General features: G+C 35.5%; 2 protein-coding genes across 2 annotated transcripts; one reads left to right on the top strand and one right to left on the bottom strand.

Moving 5' to 3' along the window:
* Window positions 1-606: 606 nt before the first annotated feature.
* On the bottom strand, window positions 607-1,782 carry LOC109146907 (xyloglucan endotransglucosylase/hydrolase protein 24-like). The gene has a single exon (XM_019294562.1). It carries the CDS (start codon window positions 1,685-1,687, stop codon window positions 809-811), a length of 879 nt encoding a protein of 292 aa, XP_019150107.1. The 5' UTR covers window positions 1,688-1,782; the 3' UTR covers window positions 607-808.
* A 10,281-nt stretch (window positions 1,783-12,063) lies between these two features.
* On the top strand, window positions 12,064-13,234 carry LOC109146892 (xyloglucan endotransglucosylase/hydrolase protein 24-like). Its single transcript, XM_019294556.1, has one exon. The coding sequence runs from the start codon at window positions 12,154-12,156 to the stop codon at window positions 13,030-13,032; it is 879 nt and encodes a 292-aa protein (XP_019150101.1). The 5' UTR covers window positions 12,064-12,153; the 3' UTR covers window positions 13,033-13,234.
* Window positions 13,235-14,497: the final 1,263 nt, after the last annotated feature.

The raw sequence follows: 14,497 nt of genomic DNA, 5'->3' as shown, positions 1-14,497 counted from the left end.
AAATGGTTTTGCTATTTTTATTAGTCAAATCTAATTTCCTGGGCATGTCGCAAACAAAAGATAATGGCTAGAACATAATAAGTAGAAGAATACAATGCTATAATGGATGTTTCAAGAGAGGTAACATGGTTAGTTTAATTTGAAAACTTTGCTTTACTATGCAAAACCACCAAAACTTTGGTATGACAATCTTGGTGCTACCTATTTGTTTGCAAATCTGCAAATCTTATATTTCTTGCTCGATTAGAACATGCTGAAATAGATTATCATTTTTTTTTTCATGAAAAAGTAGAATGCATCCCATATTAATTACATCTCTAAAAAAGACTTGATTTGACAGATATCTTTCACCAAACCACTAACCACATTTTAAGGTTCTTTAAGGGACAAAGCTCAATGTTCAGGTGTTTATTAGCTTGATTCCTACTCAATCTCTGAATACTCCGTATTATTGTATAAACTATTATCAATAATAAAATTCTCTCTAGAAATTCTTGTTCTCATCATGCACAAGAAAAGTAGTACAATTAAGCACCTATGAATCAAATAAAAAATATATGTAGCAATATTATATTATTGGCATATATCATGCATGCACCAATTAAATTAAAAATGAAAGAAATAAATAATGTTTATTAATTGCAATCCATATATACATTACATATATATGAGTGGATTACATACAATCTAGCTTAGCTAGATAATAATAACCTATCTACAAAATGAGAAATAATAATGAATTGAATCTCATGCATTATTATTGATCGATCTGTAACGACGCACGCGAGTGGCCGGGCGGCAACTTAAATTATTTAGGCTGTGGGCCTGCGGGTTTGCATTCAGCAGGAGGGTTGCCCCCGAAACGCTTGTTATCAGTGCAGTAATTGTAGACCCTATTCTTTGTTCGTACGCCTTGGAGTTTATTATTGGCATCGGCATCAAGCGCATACTTTCCCCATGGCTTACTATCGGCGCAGGAGGAAGTTCCGACACAACCGTCGATAACAAAGTTTTTGTAGTAGGCAGTGAAGGGAGCTTTTGACCAATCTACCTTCACATCTCCTCCCTGGGTTGCCCAATCAGACGCTTCCCACAAGCTGCAGAATACTTTCATGGGCTTGCTCTTTGGGAATGGAACCCCAACATTTTCGTGATTCTCGTATACTCTAATCGGAACGTTATCCACCAACCAAACAATTCTTTGTGAGTTCCAGATAATAGTGTAATCGTGATATGCGGCTGTTGGGTCAAACCAGAGATGGAACTGTTGCTCCCTGTCACCTTTCCCATCAGCAAATACATTGGTATGGACTGTGTAAGGCTGAAAAGTAGCATTCCCTAAGAATTCAAAGTCCACTTCATCGTGCGCTTGTCCTATAGGTGATGTTAGATAGAAGGTGGTGACAGTGCCAGCCGAGAAGCCTTTCACTAACTTCATTTGCATGTCGAATCTGCCGAACAGGTACTCATTTTTGGTATTGAAACCAGAACCAGTTTGTTGGTCAAGATTCAGGGCCATCGTGTTGCCGTTGTCTTGCACTTGCCCAAGATGATTCCCAAAATACATTTGGACATCATTGTTGAAGTTAAGCGGGGGCGGGGGCACGGCTAATGCCACACCTACCAGGCTGCACGCCACCACACCTATTATCATTATCATACAAACCTGCTGCTGCTGCTTCTTCATCTTGCCAGCCCAACTCTCAAGTTTATTTTTTTTTTTTGGTTGTTTGATTTAATTTCTACAACAAACTAACAATATAATCCTGTTGTAAGGATTTATTGAATTGAATCATCTAGTACTCAACAACTAGCTTCTTTAAATACCAGAGACCAAGTAATTATGACCACATACATTCTAAATAAATTTTGGTCACTCATCATTATTTGTGGTAAAATTTAATTCAATCACCCAACAATTATGGATAGATGGTTAATTATATTAGTTGAGAACCACATTACCTTCAGTTTATTTGTGGTGATGACCATGACCTTTAATGCATCATTTTATTTGTGGTGATGATATGGTTGGAGAGCCCTTGACCTTTAATGCATCATTCAAGTTAAATTAATAATTTTTTTATTATTATTAAATATTACTTCCTATATTGTTATGAAACATTATATTATTTTTCATATATTTTACAATGATTTTATATTATTTTCGGTGGGTCAAGTAACGCCAATAATATTTTGTTTCTTTATATATATATATATATATATATATATATATATATATATATATATATATAACATTTCACCTTATTAGTGTATGTACGTATAGGATTTATTTGATACAATATATGAGATTTGGTTATATAAAATATTTATAAAATACTCATAGTGACTTAAATATTCTAACGTACGTACAGAAGAATTTTCAAAGATGTTTCTTCCTCGATAGAATGAGATAATATACCTACTTAATTAGGCATAGGCTTATTGTTTATCATCTATTTTCCTAGTTATTGTTGTACTAAAATGATTTAATTTTTACATCACAAGTGAACTCATATAAATAGTGTGATCTAACTGGATCCAACCTCATAAATCATTTTATGAGTTCTTCAGCTGTGGCAATAGGAGTATGATTGAGTAATGTTCCAATTTAACCACTATTAGTACATAAATGCTTTCTTTCACTTCTGAATCCCAAACAATTCGATTAGGGGTCAGTACACAAAGTTTTAAGTTCATTTCTTCAAATCGCTCTCCATTTCTAAGTTTTTAAGTTCATCGCTTTCGCGGTAGCTTCATCTGTGACAATCCAAAATTTATTTTATAATTTCGGTTTTAAGAAAATCCAAAATAGCCAATTTTCACTCCACAAGAAATTTTTACAAAGGAAGCGGTGTTGAATATTTTATTTCGAGCCATTTTAAATTCAATTCGACACCAAGATTGGATTTAATTCCAAAATGCTGATTTTTCGGGTACATTGCGTGCCACGTTTTGAACTGAGAAATTTATCTGAGTGAAACCGGGAGAATTTTGAGAAGCCTTAAACAAGTGTTCATCTAGAAAACTTTTTGAGAAAATTCCATTTTCAACCCCAAAGTATTTTAAATAGCAATTCTAGCCCTTGGTCTATGGAGCATGGTGGACCACTAGACATCCAAACCCTTTCCTGAGTCATCTTTTGCTAAAGGAATTACACTTTTGCCATCAACCAATCATATGGGATCAACCTAGGGTTTTGTGCTCCTATAAATTTAACCCTTATCAGACATTTGTCTCTTTGTTTCCACCATTGAGCTTCCTCCCTGCAAAATCACCCAGCAAAGTAGTAAGTTCTCTTCATTCTTCCCTTTCAATCCTAGCCATTCATTCTTCAAGTTTTCCTTCTTTTCTACCTTTGAGAACTTAGTAGTAAGATGTTGTATGGTTTGTTTGAGGTGTTTAGGAGGTGAAGGAGGTAATAGCTAGCTGAGAAGGAGGTGGGAACCAAGCTAGAAGAAGAGGAGGTCTACAAAGGTATAACCCATGGATTTCCAAAGCTATTTTTTTTATAGACTCTGTGAAGTCTGGTTTGTGCTAGAAATGAGTAGAGATGCTAAATACATGTTTTATTTGAGCTATTAGATGATCTATGCTGTGTTGTTGATGTTTTGGAGGAATTGGTTTTGCCTGAAAATGTTTGGTTTTGGTTTTGAGGCATCTGGTGCACAATCAGTGTGCACCAGATATGCCAACCGGTCTCAGCAAACGGCCCAACAAGGGGTCCGTTGTTTACCATCGATTTTCCTAGTTATTGTTGTACTAAAATGATTTAATTTTTTACATCAAGTGAACTCATATAAATAGGGCAAAAGTGTCATCGGAGACGAAATTCTCATTGTCTTTAACGCCGAATAAATGATCAACATTACTGCAACTAGAATTGTCACGATCCTCCCAACTCTGAATGTTTTTAACCGTATCTTTTCTATTCGGATCTTCAACGGTAGTTTCAATAGGACCAAGACTGCTATTTAGCCCACACCTGCATTCGAACTCCTTCTAAAACGAATAAATTCTCCACTTTTCCATAGAGTTTTCTTGCCCCTAATTTGCATGAAAATACAATAGATGGAATAGTTGTTCGATCTTAAAATAAAAAATTTAGAAAAAAATGATTTGGACATCATGTTTCTTATCAGAATAAACATAGAAATCCAAGCACTAGGACTATTAACTAATTCTAATTAAAGGGTGTGAGTCTTGGGTATGGGTATTGAATGGGGGTGTGTATTAAAAAAAAAAAAAGTTTTACGAGAATCGGGGGTAAGATTTCAGTATAAGTATACACTATATAGGACTCTGGCGAAACCACTCTTTCTCATTAGCTCATTAAATTTTGAAAAAGTTTCACAATCGAAAAAAGATATTTGTTCTCCCCTATGAACAAAGAACAATAAAATTCGTAAAATCTCGTCTCCGTCTAATATCTAATTAATCTAAATCTTTCATTCTAAATCTTTAATTACTTAAGTAGAATTACTTAAGGTTCTATTTCAACAAGAGACAATATACATGATGGATAGAAATGTGATGCTAGGAGGGAAACTACAGGATATAAAAGAATGTACCAAATCTCGTCTCCGTCTAATATCTAATTAATCTAAATCTTTCATTCTAAATCTTTAATTACTTAAGTAGAATTACTTAAGGTTCTATTTCAACAAGAGACAATATACATGATGGATAGAAATGTGATGCTAGGAGGGAAACTACAGGATATAAAAGAATGTACCAATCCTAAGGATTCGCAGAATTCATTGTGGATCCAAGAAAACAATAGAAACAATACACTCTTTAGTTGTATTTGGCTCAATCCTTTTCCCTTTTAAGATAAGAGAAGGAAGGGTAATTCCTTGAGTTCCTTCTCCCTATCCTTTATCTCCGAATAAGTTGGTATTTATTTCATTTATATTTAATTTCCATCTGGATCCAAGGTATCCACTGGTTTAAATTCAAATCGGATCTCCTTCCATACCTCAGAAGCAGTCGCTAGTTCGGGGCTCCATTTGCAAGCCTGGCGAATAATTTCATTACCTTCCCGAGCAAGATCACATCCTTCATTACGAGCTTGTACACATGCTTCTAGAGCGACTCGATTAGCTACGACACCTGGCGCATTACCCCAAGGGTGCCCTAAAGGTCCTCCCCCGAACTGTAGTACGTAATCATCCCCAAAGATCTCGGTTAGAGCAGGCATATGCCAAACGTGAATACCCCCTAAAGCCACAGGCAGAACACCTGGTAAAGAAACCCAATCTTGAGTGAAATAAATACCGCGACTTTCAGTAGGTTGAGAAAGTAGTTATAAACAGATACTACATTGTAATAGAGTCAGTAGCATTCAAAAAAAAAAATACCGCGACTTCGGTCTTGTTCAACAAAATCATCACTTAGTAAGTCAACAAAGCCCAAAGTAATCTCTCTTTCCCCTTCAAGTTTAGCTACTATAGTGCCCGCGTGAATATGATCTCCACTAGACAGACGTAACGCTTTAGCTAGTACACGGAAGTGCATACCATGATTCTTCTGTCTATCAATAACTGCATGCATTGCAGGGTGGATGTGAAGAAGTAGACCATTATCTCGGCAATAATGAGCCAAAGAAGTATTTGCAGTGAATCCCCCTAAGTAGTCATGCATTACAATCAGAACTCCCAATTCTCTAGCAAATATAGCTCTTTTCATCATTTCTTCGCATGTACCTGCAGTAGCATTCAAGTAATGTCCTTTGATTTCACCTGTTTTAGCATGTGCTTTATAAATTTCTTCGGCACAAAATAAGAAACGATCTCTCCAATGCATAAATGGTTGTGAGTTTACGTTCTCATCATCTTTGGTAAAATCAAGTCCACCGCGAAAACATTCATAAACCGCTCTACCGTAGTTTTTAGCATATAACCCCAATTTAGGTTTAATAGTACATCCCAATTTAGGTTTAATAGTACATCCCAAAAAAAAACCTGGGGTGTATCGTCAAAATCATTGGTCCGGTATTAGATGTAGCTTTTTCCCCAGGAAGATGCCTAATATTTATAATGCTCTGGTAGTTCAAGAGCGAGACAATGAACAAACGAACGTGACTTGTGAGGTACAACATGGGAAATAATCGAGTTAGAGCTATAGCTATGAGTGATACAGATGGTCTAATGAGAGGGATGGAAGTGATTGACACGGGAGCTCCTATAAGTGTTCCGGTCAGTGGATCGACTCTGGACGAATTTTCAACGTGCTCGGACAACCTGTTGATAATTTAGGTCATGTAGATACTAATACGTCTCCTATTCATAGATCTGCGCCTGCCTTTATACAGTTAGATACAAAATTATCTATTTTTGAAACAAGAATTAAAGTAATAGATCTTTTAGCCCCTATCGCCGCGGGGGAAAAATCAAACTATTTGGGGGAGCTGGAGTGGGGAAAACAGTACACATTATGGAATTGATTAACAATATTGCCAAAGCTCATGGGAGAGTATCCGTATTTGGCGGAGTGGGTGAACGTACTCGTGAAGGAAATGATCTGTACTTGGAAATGAAAGAATCTGGAGTGATTAATGAAGAAAATATTCCCGAATCAAAAGTAGCCCTAGTTTACGGTCAAATGAATGAACCGCCGGGAGCTCGTATGAGAGTTGGTTTGACTGCCCTAACTATGGCAGAATATTTCCGAGATGTTAATGAGGAAGACGTACTTCTATTTATCGACAATATCTTTCGTTTCGTCCAAGCGGGATCGAGAGTATCGGCCTTACTGGGTAGAATGCCTTCTGCTGTGGGTTATCAACCGACCCTGGTTACCGAAATGGGTTCTTTACAAGAAAGAATTACCTCTACCAAAGAAGGTTCCATATATAACCTCGATTCAAGCAGTTTATGTACCTGCAGATGATTTGACCGATCCTGCTCCTGCTACGACATTTGCACATTTAGATGCAGCAACCGTACTATCAAGAGGTTTAGCTGCCAAAGGTATCTATCCTGTAACACCCCAATTTTCATAACCAAAATTTCCTTACAATTATGCTTTCTTAATTGAAAAATTCACTAATAATTCACTAATTACATAGCGGAAGCATTAACCAAATAAAAGAAATGGGTGTTACCGCCACGCTCAGGTATCTCTCTTATACCCAAACGCTAAGGCTAATAATACAACTTAAATTGAATAATCCAAAATCAACTTAATACATAAAACTGAAATCACTATACAACAATTTCTTCCTCAAAATAGCATAGAGATAAACTTTATTCCATCTCAACTGAATCCATCCCAATTTACTATCCATGTTCACCTGTATAAATAATTTAACAGAAAAACAAAGTGTAGACAAAAAAATTAGCATAAGCTAAGTAAGTTTCACTTCACCCCGTAAAATATAGGCTTGGATTTTATATTTACAAAACTCATACAATTTTATTCTTTTCCAAAATACATGTGGAGTTATACTTTTCCTTGCATATATATAGAGAATTAATATTTATAAATGGAGAATTAACAAACCTCATCAAAATCCACTTAGAATCTGGACTAAAACCTAGGTGCACACCCCCAGAGGATTCCAAGCCACTGGGTAGTATATGATCCAAGTAGTCAGGTTATCTTACCTACTACCACTCAAACAGTTTAGAAACTGGATCATAACCTATGTGTTACACCCTCATGGGATTCCAAGCCCAATGAGTAGTCATTAGTCCAAGTGAACAGTATTCACATTCACTGTACACCACACAGTACATTATTTGCTCAAAATTTCATTATTTCTCCACATATAAATACTCTTCTCCAAAAATTCATTTTCTCCAAAATATATAATTTTCTCCAATACAATTCCTCAAAAATATAATTTCTCAAATTGCAATTTTCTCCCCATATAATAATTTCTCAAAAACATAACTTTTAATCCACAATAAGGATGTAATACAAATTTCACCATATGTAACACTAAAAATTCCAAGCCACAGATTCACACAACACAGGGGTTCGACATGTCGAAACCCATTCTCGATATTTCGAGAATCACCACACAATAGTACTATTTATCGATAAATGCACTCATGTCCACATTAATAGCATATACCATATCATATAACATATAGTATCAATACATGTAATACTCGGGGAAAATAATAGTTTTAGTGAACATGAAGTCTTACCCTTAAAGCTCAAAATCCGTGTCAACACTCAAAATAGCATCCTAATCACTTTGATCAAAACCCTGTGAATCAAACACATCTAATACTCATAACTAATACAGAGTACTATTAATAATAATAATGATAATAGTACTAGCTAATTCGTATGAATCCACCATCACCAAAATCCTCATCATCAATCATCAAATATTTATACTTACCCAAATTCCTATAATCATTACCTCATCTTACCCCATCATTTTGTCGTTTTCCACGGCAGAAACAAGCATCATCATTATCATCATTTTTCATCAGCCTAAAAACAAACAAATTCATTTTTGTCGTCTGCATAAAAGATTGCTTCTGCGCCTTCTTCACAGTGAGGAGAAAATATTGCCGAGAGCCGAGGGAGAGGAAGAAGAAAAGGGAGAGGGACGGGGTAGAGAGCAAGTCAACCGGGAGTGATAGGCTATTAGGTTTAGGATAGAATTAGGGTTAACTTTGAGTAGTATATATATTATTTAGGAATAATATATATATAAATAAATAATTACAGTACATATCCTATACATATATATATATACATATATATAATATATATATATATATATATATATATATATATATATATATATATATAATTAGACGAAATCATGTACTGTATTTACAATCCTAAGTTAGGATTAGGAAGAATTTATATGTATATATGGATTAGGAACCACAAGACTTAAGAAATAATAGGAGTTTAGGAATATACCAAGTTAGGTATGGAGTTCAAAGAATTAAATAAAATTAGGGTAACAAGAATAGTGCCCAGAAAATATGGGGTATTACACTCTACCCTCCTTAAAAGATGTTTCGTCTTCGAAACATAACCACTTAGTTCTTAGCTAACTTATCATCAAATCAAAATTCAAGCCAAATGTTCACTAAGACTTCATACCACTTTGGAACTCCAATCCCTATATTCCAACTTGTCACTTAATCTCCTATATATTCCAAAAAAAATCAAAATCTAAGCTCTCATCCAAAATTCACAACTTAAGTTTTCTATATCCCAACAGCTCTGAATCTTCTCCTTTTACTCCGAACGGACATAGTCCAAACAGGTCCTCCAAAATACTGTTTTCCTCACCATAGATACATAAAGATAGATATATCACTCATGCATCTCAAGATATGCAAATACTCTTCTCATGTAGTCAATGCACATAACTTCTCAATCAAATCTCAATATGATAAGATAACGGATCTCTACATGGATATGAGATTTTAGAAAATATACTTAGGCTCACCTTGGCCACTTATGCACTTTTTTTTTTTAAATATGAAATACCCAATGATGCAATCTACAGTAAACATATATGCTTCAAATGACATTTATTGTGAAAATCATACTTCTAGATTCTACTCATTGTAAACTCATGGATTTCATTACTCATGCTTGAAATACAACTCCACAATTCTTCTCATCAAACACTTAGCAAGTATAGCATGCTATTGAAAAATAGAAACTTGGCAGTGAACAACTTCATTTCATAAAATACCATTTAGGCATGCTTTGATAGCTAGAAACAACTAACTTGACTCAGGCTTCTCTATTTAAAAATCAAACAATGACCTGCTTAGCAGATAAAAAATATCCATGTTTCATAAACAAACACTTTCACTGTGAAAACTCAAAAGAACATCTGCAACAAATATGCTTATAAATCTTAGCATAAAATGCTCAATTCTTCTCCAAACTCAACGAAATCAAAGCCAAAATGTGCGTCAAGAAGACCCCGAGGTAGAGAGCCGCAAGTGCCCTCGATACCCTGTCTGAATCGACACGTAGCTGAGCCACAAGGGCCCGTCCACTACATAGAGAACTGCCAACGGGCCTAGGGGCGGGGCTCCTTTAAACCCGCCCCTCCTTCCGCCTCTTCATCGGTCCTAGGCAACGGCCCTACCCTAGGGCCGATGGATAACAGCCTTAACCAACGGACCCCTTGTTAGGCCGTTGGCTGGGACTGGTTGGCATATCTGGTGCACACTGATTGTGCAACAGATGCCTCAAAACCAAAACCAAACATTTTCAGGCAAAACCAACTCCTCCAAAAACATCAACAAAACAACATAAATCATCTAATAGCTCAAATAAAACATGTATTTAGCATCTCTACTCATTTCTAGCACAAACAAGACTTCACAGAGTCTATAAAAAAAATAGCTTTGGGAATCCATGGGTTATACCTTTGTAGACCTCCTCTTCTTCTAGCTTGGTTCCCACCTCCTTCTCAGCTAGCTATTACCTCATTCACCTCCTAAACACCTCAAACAAACCATACAGCATCTTACTACTAAGTTCTCAGAGGTAGAAAAGAGGAAAACTTGAAGAATGAATGGCTAGGATTGAAAGGGAAGAATGAAGAGAACTTACTACTTTGCTGGGTGATTTTGCAGGGAGGAAGCTCAATGGTGGAAACAAAGAGGCAAATGTCTGATAAGGGTTAAATTTATAGGAGCGCAAAACCCTAGGTTGATCCCATATGATTGGTTGATGGCAAAAGTGTAATTCCTTTAGCAAAAGATGACTCAGGAAAGAGTTTGGATGTCTAGTGGTCCACCATGCTCCATAGACCAAGGGCTAGAATTGCTATTTAAAATACTTTGGGGTTGAAAATGGAATTTTCTCAAAAAGTTTTCTAGATGAACACTTGTTTAAGGCTTCTCAAAATTCTCCCGGTTTCACTCAGATAAATTTCTCAGTTCAAAACGTGGCACGCAATGTACCCGAAAAATCAGCATTTTGGAATTAAATCCAATCTTGGTGTCGAATTGAATTTAAAATGGCTCGAAATAAAATATTCAACACCGCTTCCTTTGTAAAAATTTCTTGTGGAGTGAAAATTGGCTATTTTGGATTTTCTTAAAACCGAAATTATAAAATAAATTTTGGATTGTCACAGATGAAGCTACCGCGAAAGCGATGAACTTAAAAACTTAGAAATGGAGAGCGATTTGAAGAAATGAACTTAAAACTTTGTGTACTGACCCCTAATCGAATTGTTTGGGATTCAGAAGTGAAAGAAAGCATTTATGTACTAATAGTGGTTAAATTGGAACATTACTCAATCACACTCCTATTGCCACAGCTGAAGAACTCATAAAATGATTTATGAGGTTGGATCCAGTTAGATCACACTATTTATATGAGTTCACTTGTGATGTAAAAATTAAATCATTTTAGTACAACAATAACTAGGAAAATAGATGATAAACAATAAGCCTATGCCTAATTAAGTAGGTATATTATCTCATTCTATCAAGGAAGAAGCATCTTTGAAAATTCTTCTGTACGTACGTTAGAATATTTAAGTCACTATGAGTATTTTATAAATATTTTATATAACCAAATCTCATATATTGTATCAAATAAATCCTATACGTACATACACTAATAAGGTGAAATGTTATATATATATATATATATATATATATATATATATATATATATATATATAAAGAAACAAAATATTATTGGCGTTACTTGACCCACCGAAAATAATATAAAATCATTGTAAAATATATGAAAAATAATATAATGTTTCATAACAATATAGGAAGTAATATTTAATAATAATAAAAAAATTATTAATTTAACTTGAATGATGCATTAAAGGTCAAGGGCTCTCCAACCATATCATCACCACAAATAAAATGATGCATTAAAGGTCATGGTCATCACCACAAATAAACTGAAGGTAATGTGGTTCTCAACTAATATAATTAACCATCTATCCATAATTGTTGGGTGATTGAATTAAATTTTACCACAAATAATGATGAGTGACCAAAATTTATTTAGAATGTATGTGGTCATAATTACTTGGTCTCTGGTATTTAAAGAAGCTAGTTGTTGAGTACTAGATGATTCAATTCAATAAATCCTTACAACAGGATTATATTGTTAGTTTGTTGTAGAAATTAAATCAAACAACCAAAAAAAAAAAATAAACTTGAGAGTTGGGCTGGCAAGATGAAGAAGCAGCAGCAGCAGGTTTGTATGATAATGATAATAGGTGTGGTGGCGTGCAGCCTGGTAGGTGTGGCATTAGCCGTGCCCCCGCCCCCGCTTAACTTCAACAATGATGTCCAAATGTATTTTGGGAATCATCTTGGGCAAGTGCAAGACAACGGCAACACGATGGCCCTGAATCTTGACCAACAAACTGGTTCTGGTTTCAATACCAAAAATGAGTACCTGTTCGGCAGATTCGACATGCAAATGAAGTTAGTGAAAGGCTTCTCGGCTGGCACTGTCACCACCTTCTATCTAACATCACCTATAGGACAAGCGCACGATGAAGTGGACTTTGAATTCTTAGGGAATGCTACTTTTCAGCCTTACACAGTCCATACCAATGTATTTGCTGATGGGAAAGGTGACAGGGAGCAACAGTTCCATCTCTGGTTTGACCCAACAGCCGCATATCACGATTACACTATTATCTGGAACTCACAAAGAATTGTTTGGTTGGTGGATAACGTTCCGATTAGAGTATACGAGAATCACGAAAATGTTGGGGTTCCATTCCCAAAGAGCAAGCCCATGAAAGTATTCTGCAGCTTGTGGGAAGCGTCTGATTGGGCAACCCAGGGAGGAGATGTGAAGGTAGATTGGTCAAAAGCTCCCTTCACTGCCTACTACAAAAACTTTGTTATCGACGGTTGTGTCGGAACTTCCTCCTGCGCCGATAGTAAGCCATGGGGAAAGTATGCGCTTGATGCCGATGCCAATAATAAACTCCAAGGCGTACGAACAAAGAATAGGGTCTACAATTACTGCACTGATAACAAGCGTTTCGGGGGCAACCCTCCTGCTGAATGCAAACCCGCAGGCCCACAGCCTAAATAATTTAAGTTGCCGCCCGGCCACTCGCGTGCGTCGTTACAGATCGATCAATAATAATGCATGAGATTCAATTCATTATTATTTCTCATTTTGTAGATAGGTTATTATTATCTAGCTAAGCTAGATTGTATGTAATCCACTCATATATATGTAATGTATATATGGATTGCAATTAATAAACATTATTTATTTCTTTCATTTTTAATTTAATTGGTGCATGCATGATATATGCCAATAATATAATATTGCTACATATATTTTTTATTTGATTCATAGGTGCTTAATTGTACTACTTTTCTTGTGCATGATGAGAACAAGAATTTCTAGAGAGAATTTTATTATTGATAAATAGTTTATACAATAATACGGGCGTATTCAGAGATTGCGATAAGTTCAGAGATTGCGATAAGTAAAGACACCTGAACATTGAGCTTTGTCCCTTAAATCATTGAACCTTAATGTGGTTAGTAGTTTGGTGAAGATATCTGCCAAATTAGTCTTTTTTAGAGATGTAATTAATATTGGATGCATGTTTTTTCATGAAAAAAAATGATAATCTATTTCAGCATGTTCTAATCGAGCAAGAAATATAAGATTTGCACAGAAATAGGTACCAAGAAAAGTTTTGGTGCTTTTGCATAGTGAAGCAAAGTTTTCAAATTAAAGCAACTAACCGTTTTACCTCTCTTGAAACGTCCACTATAGCTTTGTATATGTTGACGATCTAGTCACTGTCTTTTGTTTGCGACATGCCAAGAAATTAGATTTTACTAATAAAAATAGCAAAACCATTTGTGGACTTGCAATCATAAGGACATCCTGCCCAATTAGAGTCTATAAAGGCATGAATATCATGTTAGAAAGATTTCATAAATTAAAGCAACAAACTATTTCTCGAGGGTACGTAACAACATGGATCATCTTAGATTTACAAAAATCTATGTACCTTAATTAAAATCTCAAGAATTTTCAAAATATCCCTAATAATTACAATTTGTTGAATGGATTTGTCCTACTAGTCTTGAATTAATGAGATTGATAGGTGGTTAATTGTACTATTTTTCTTGTATATTAATTTTCATTTTTTTGTTTAATATTGCTTTAATTTAATTGTGTTACAAGTGACCAATTATTGAATAAAGTATGTGGGATGAGTTAATCCAGAGCATTATTGTGTTTTGAAGATAATAAGGACAAATTGGAAAAAAAAAAATGAGCTAAACAAGATGGAAGCCAAAACAACGCCATCGCGCAAAGGGTGTCACGCGCTTGAAGTAGCTCATGAGGAACAACTTTATAAAGTCATCATTTGCTATCACGAGCTTCATCATGATGTGACAAGGGCTCGTGAGGGGAACATCTGCGAGGCACCTTATGCTACCACGAGCAAGCATCACAACGTGTGACAAGGGGTTGTGACGTACAAGATTATCAAGACTGTCACGAGGCTTGTCACGTCATGATAGAA

The sequence above is a fragment of the Ipomoea nil genome, unplaced genomic scaffold, assembly GCF_001879475.1.
Source record: "Ipomoea nil cultivar Tokyo-kokei standard unplaced genomic scaffold, Asagao_1.1 scaffold0256, whole genome shotgun sequence".
In the NCBI taxonomy this organism is placed as follows: domain Eukaryota; kingdom Viridiplantae; phylum Streptophyta; class Magnoliopsida; order Solanales; family Convolvulaceae; genus Ipomoea; species Ipomoea nil.
This window is presented reverse-complemented; position numbering and strand designations above follow the sequence as displayed.

Coding starts and splice junctions, on each gene's coding strand:
- LOC109146892 (XM_019294556.1), top strand. CDS start 12,154: ATGAAGAAGCAGCAGCAGCAGGTTTGTATGATAATGATAATAGGTGTG.
- LOC109146907 (XM_019294562.1), bottom strand. CDS start 1,687: ATGAAGAAGCAGCAGCAGCAGGTTTGTATGATAATGATAATAGGTGTG.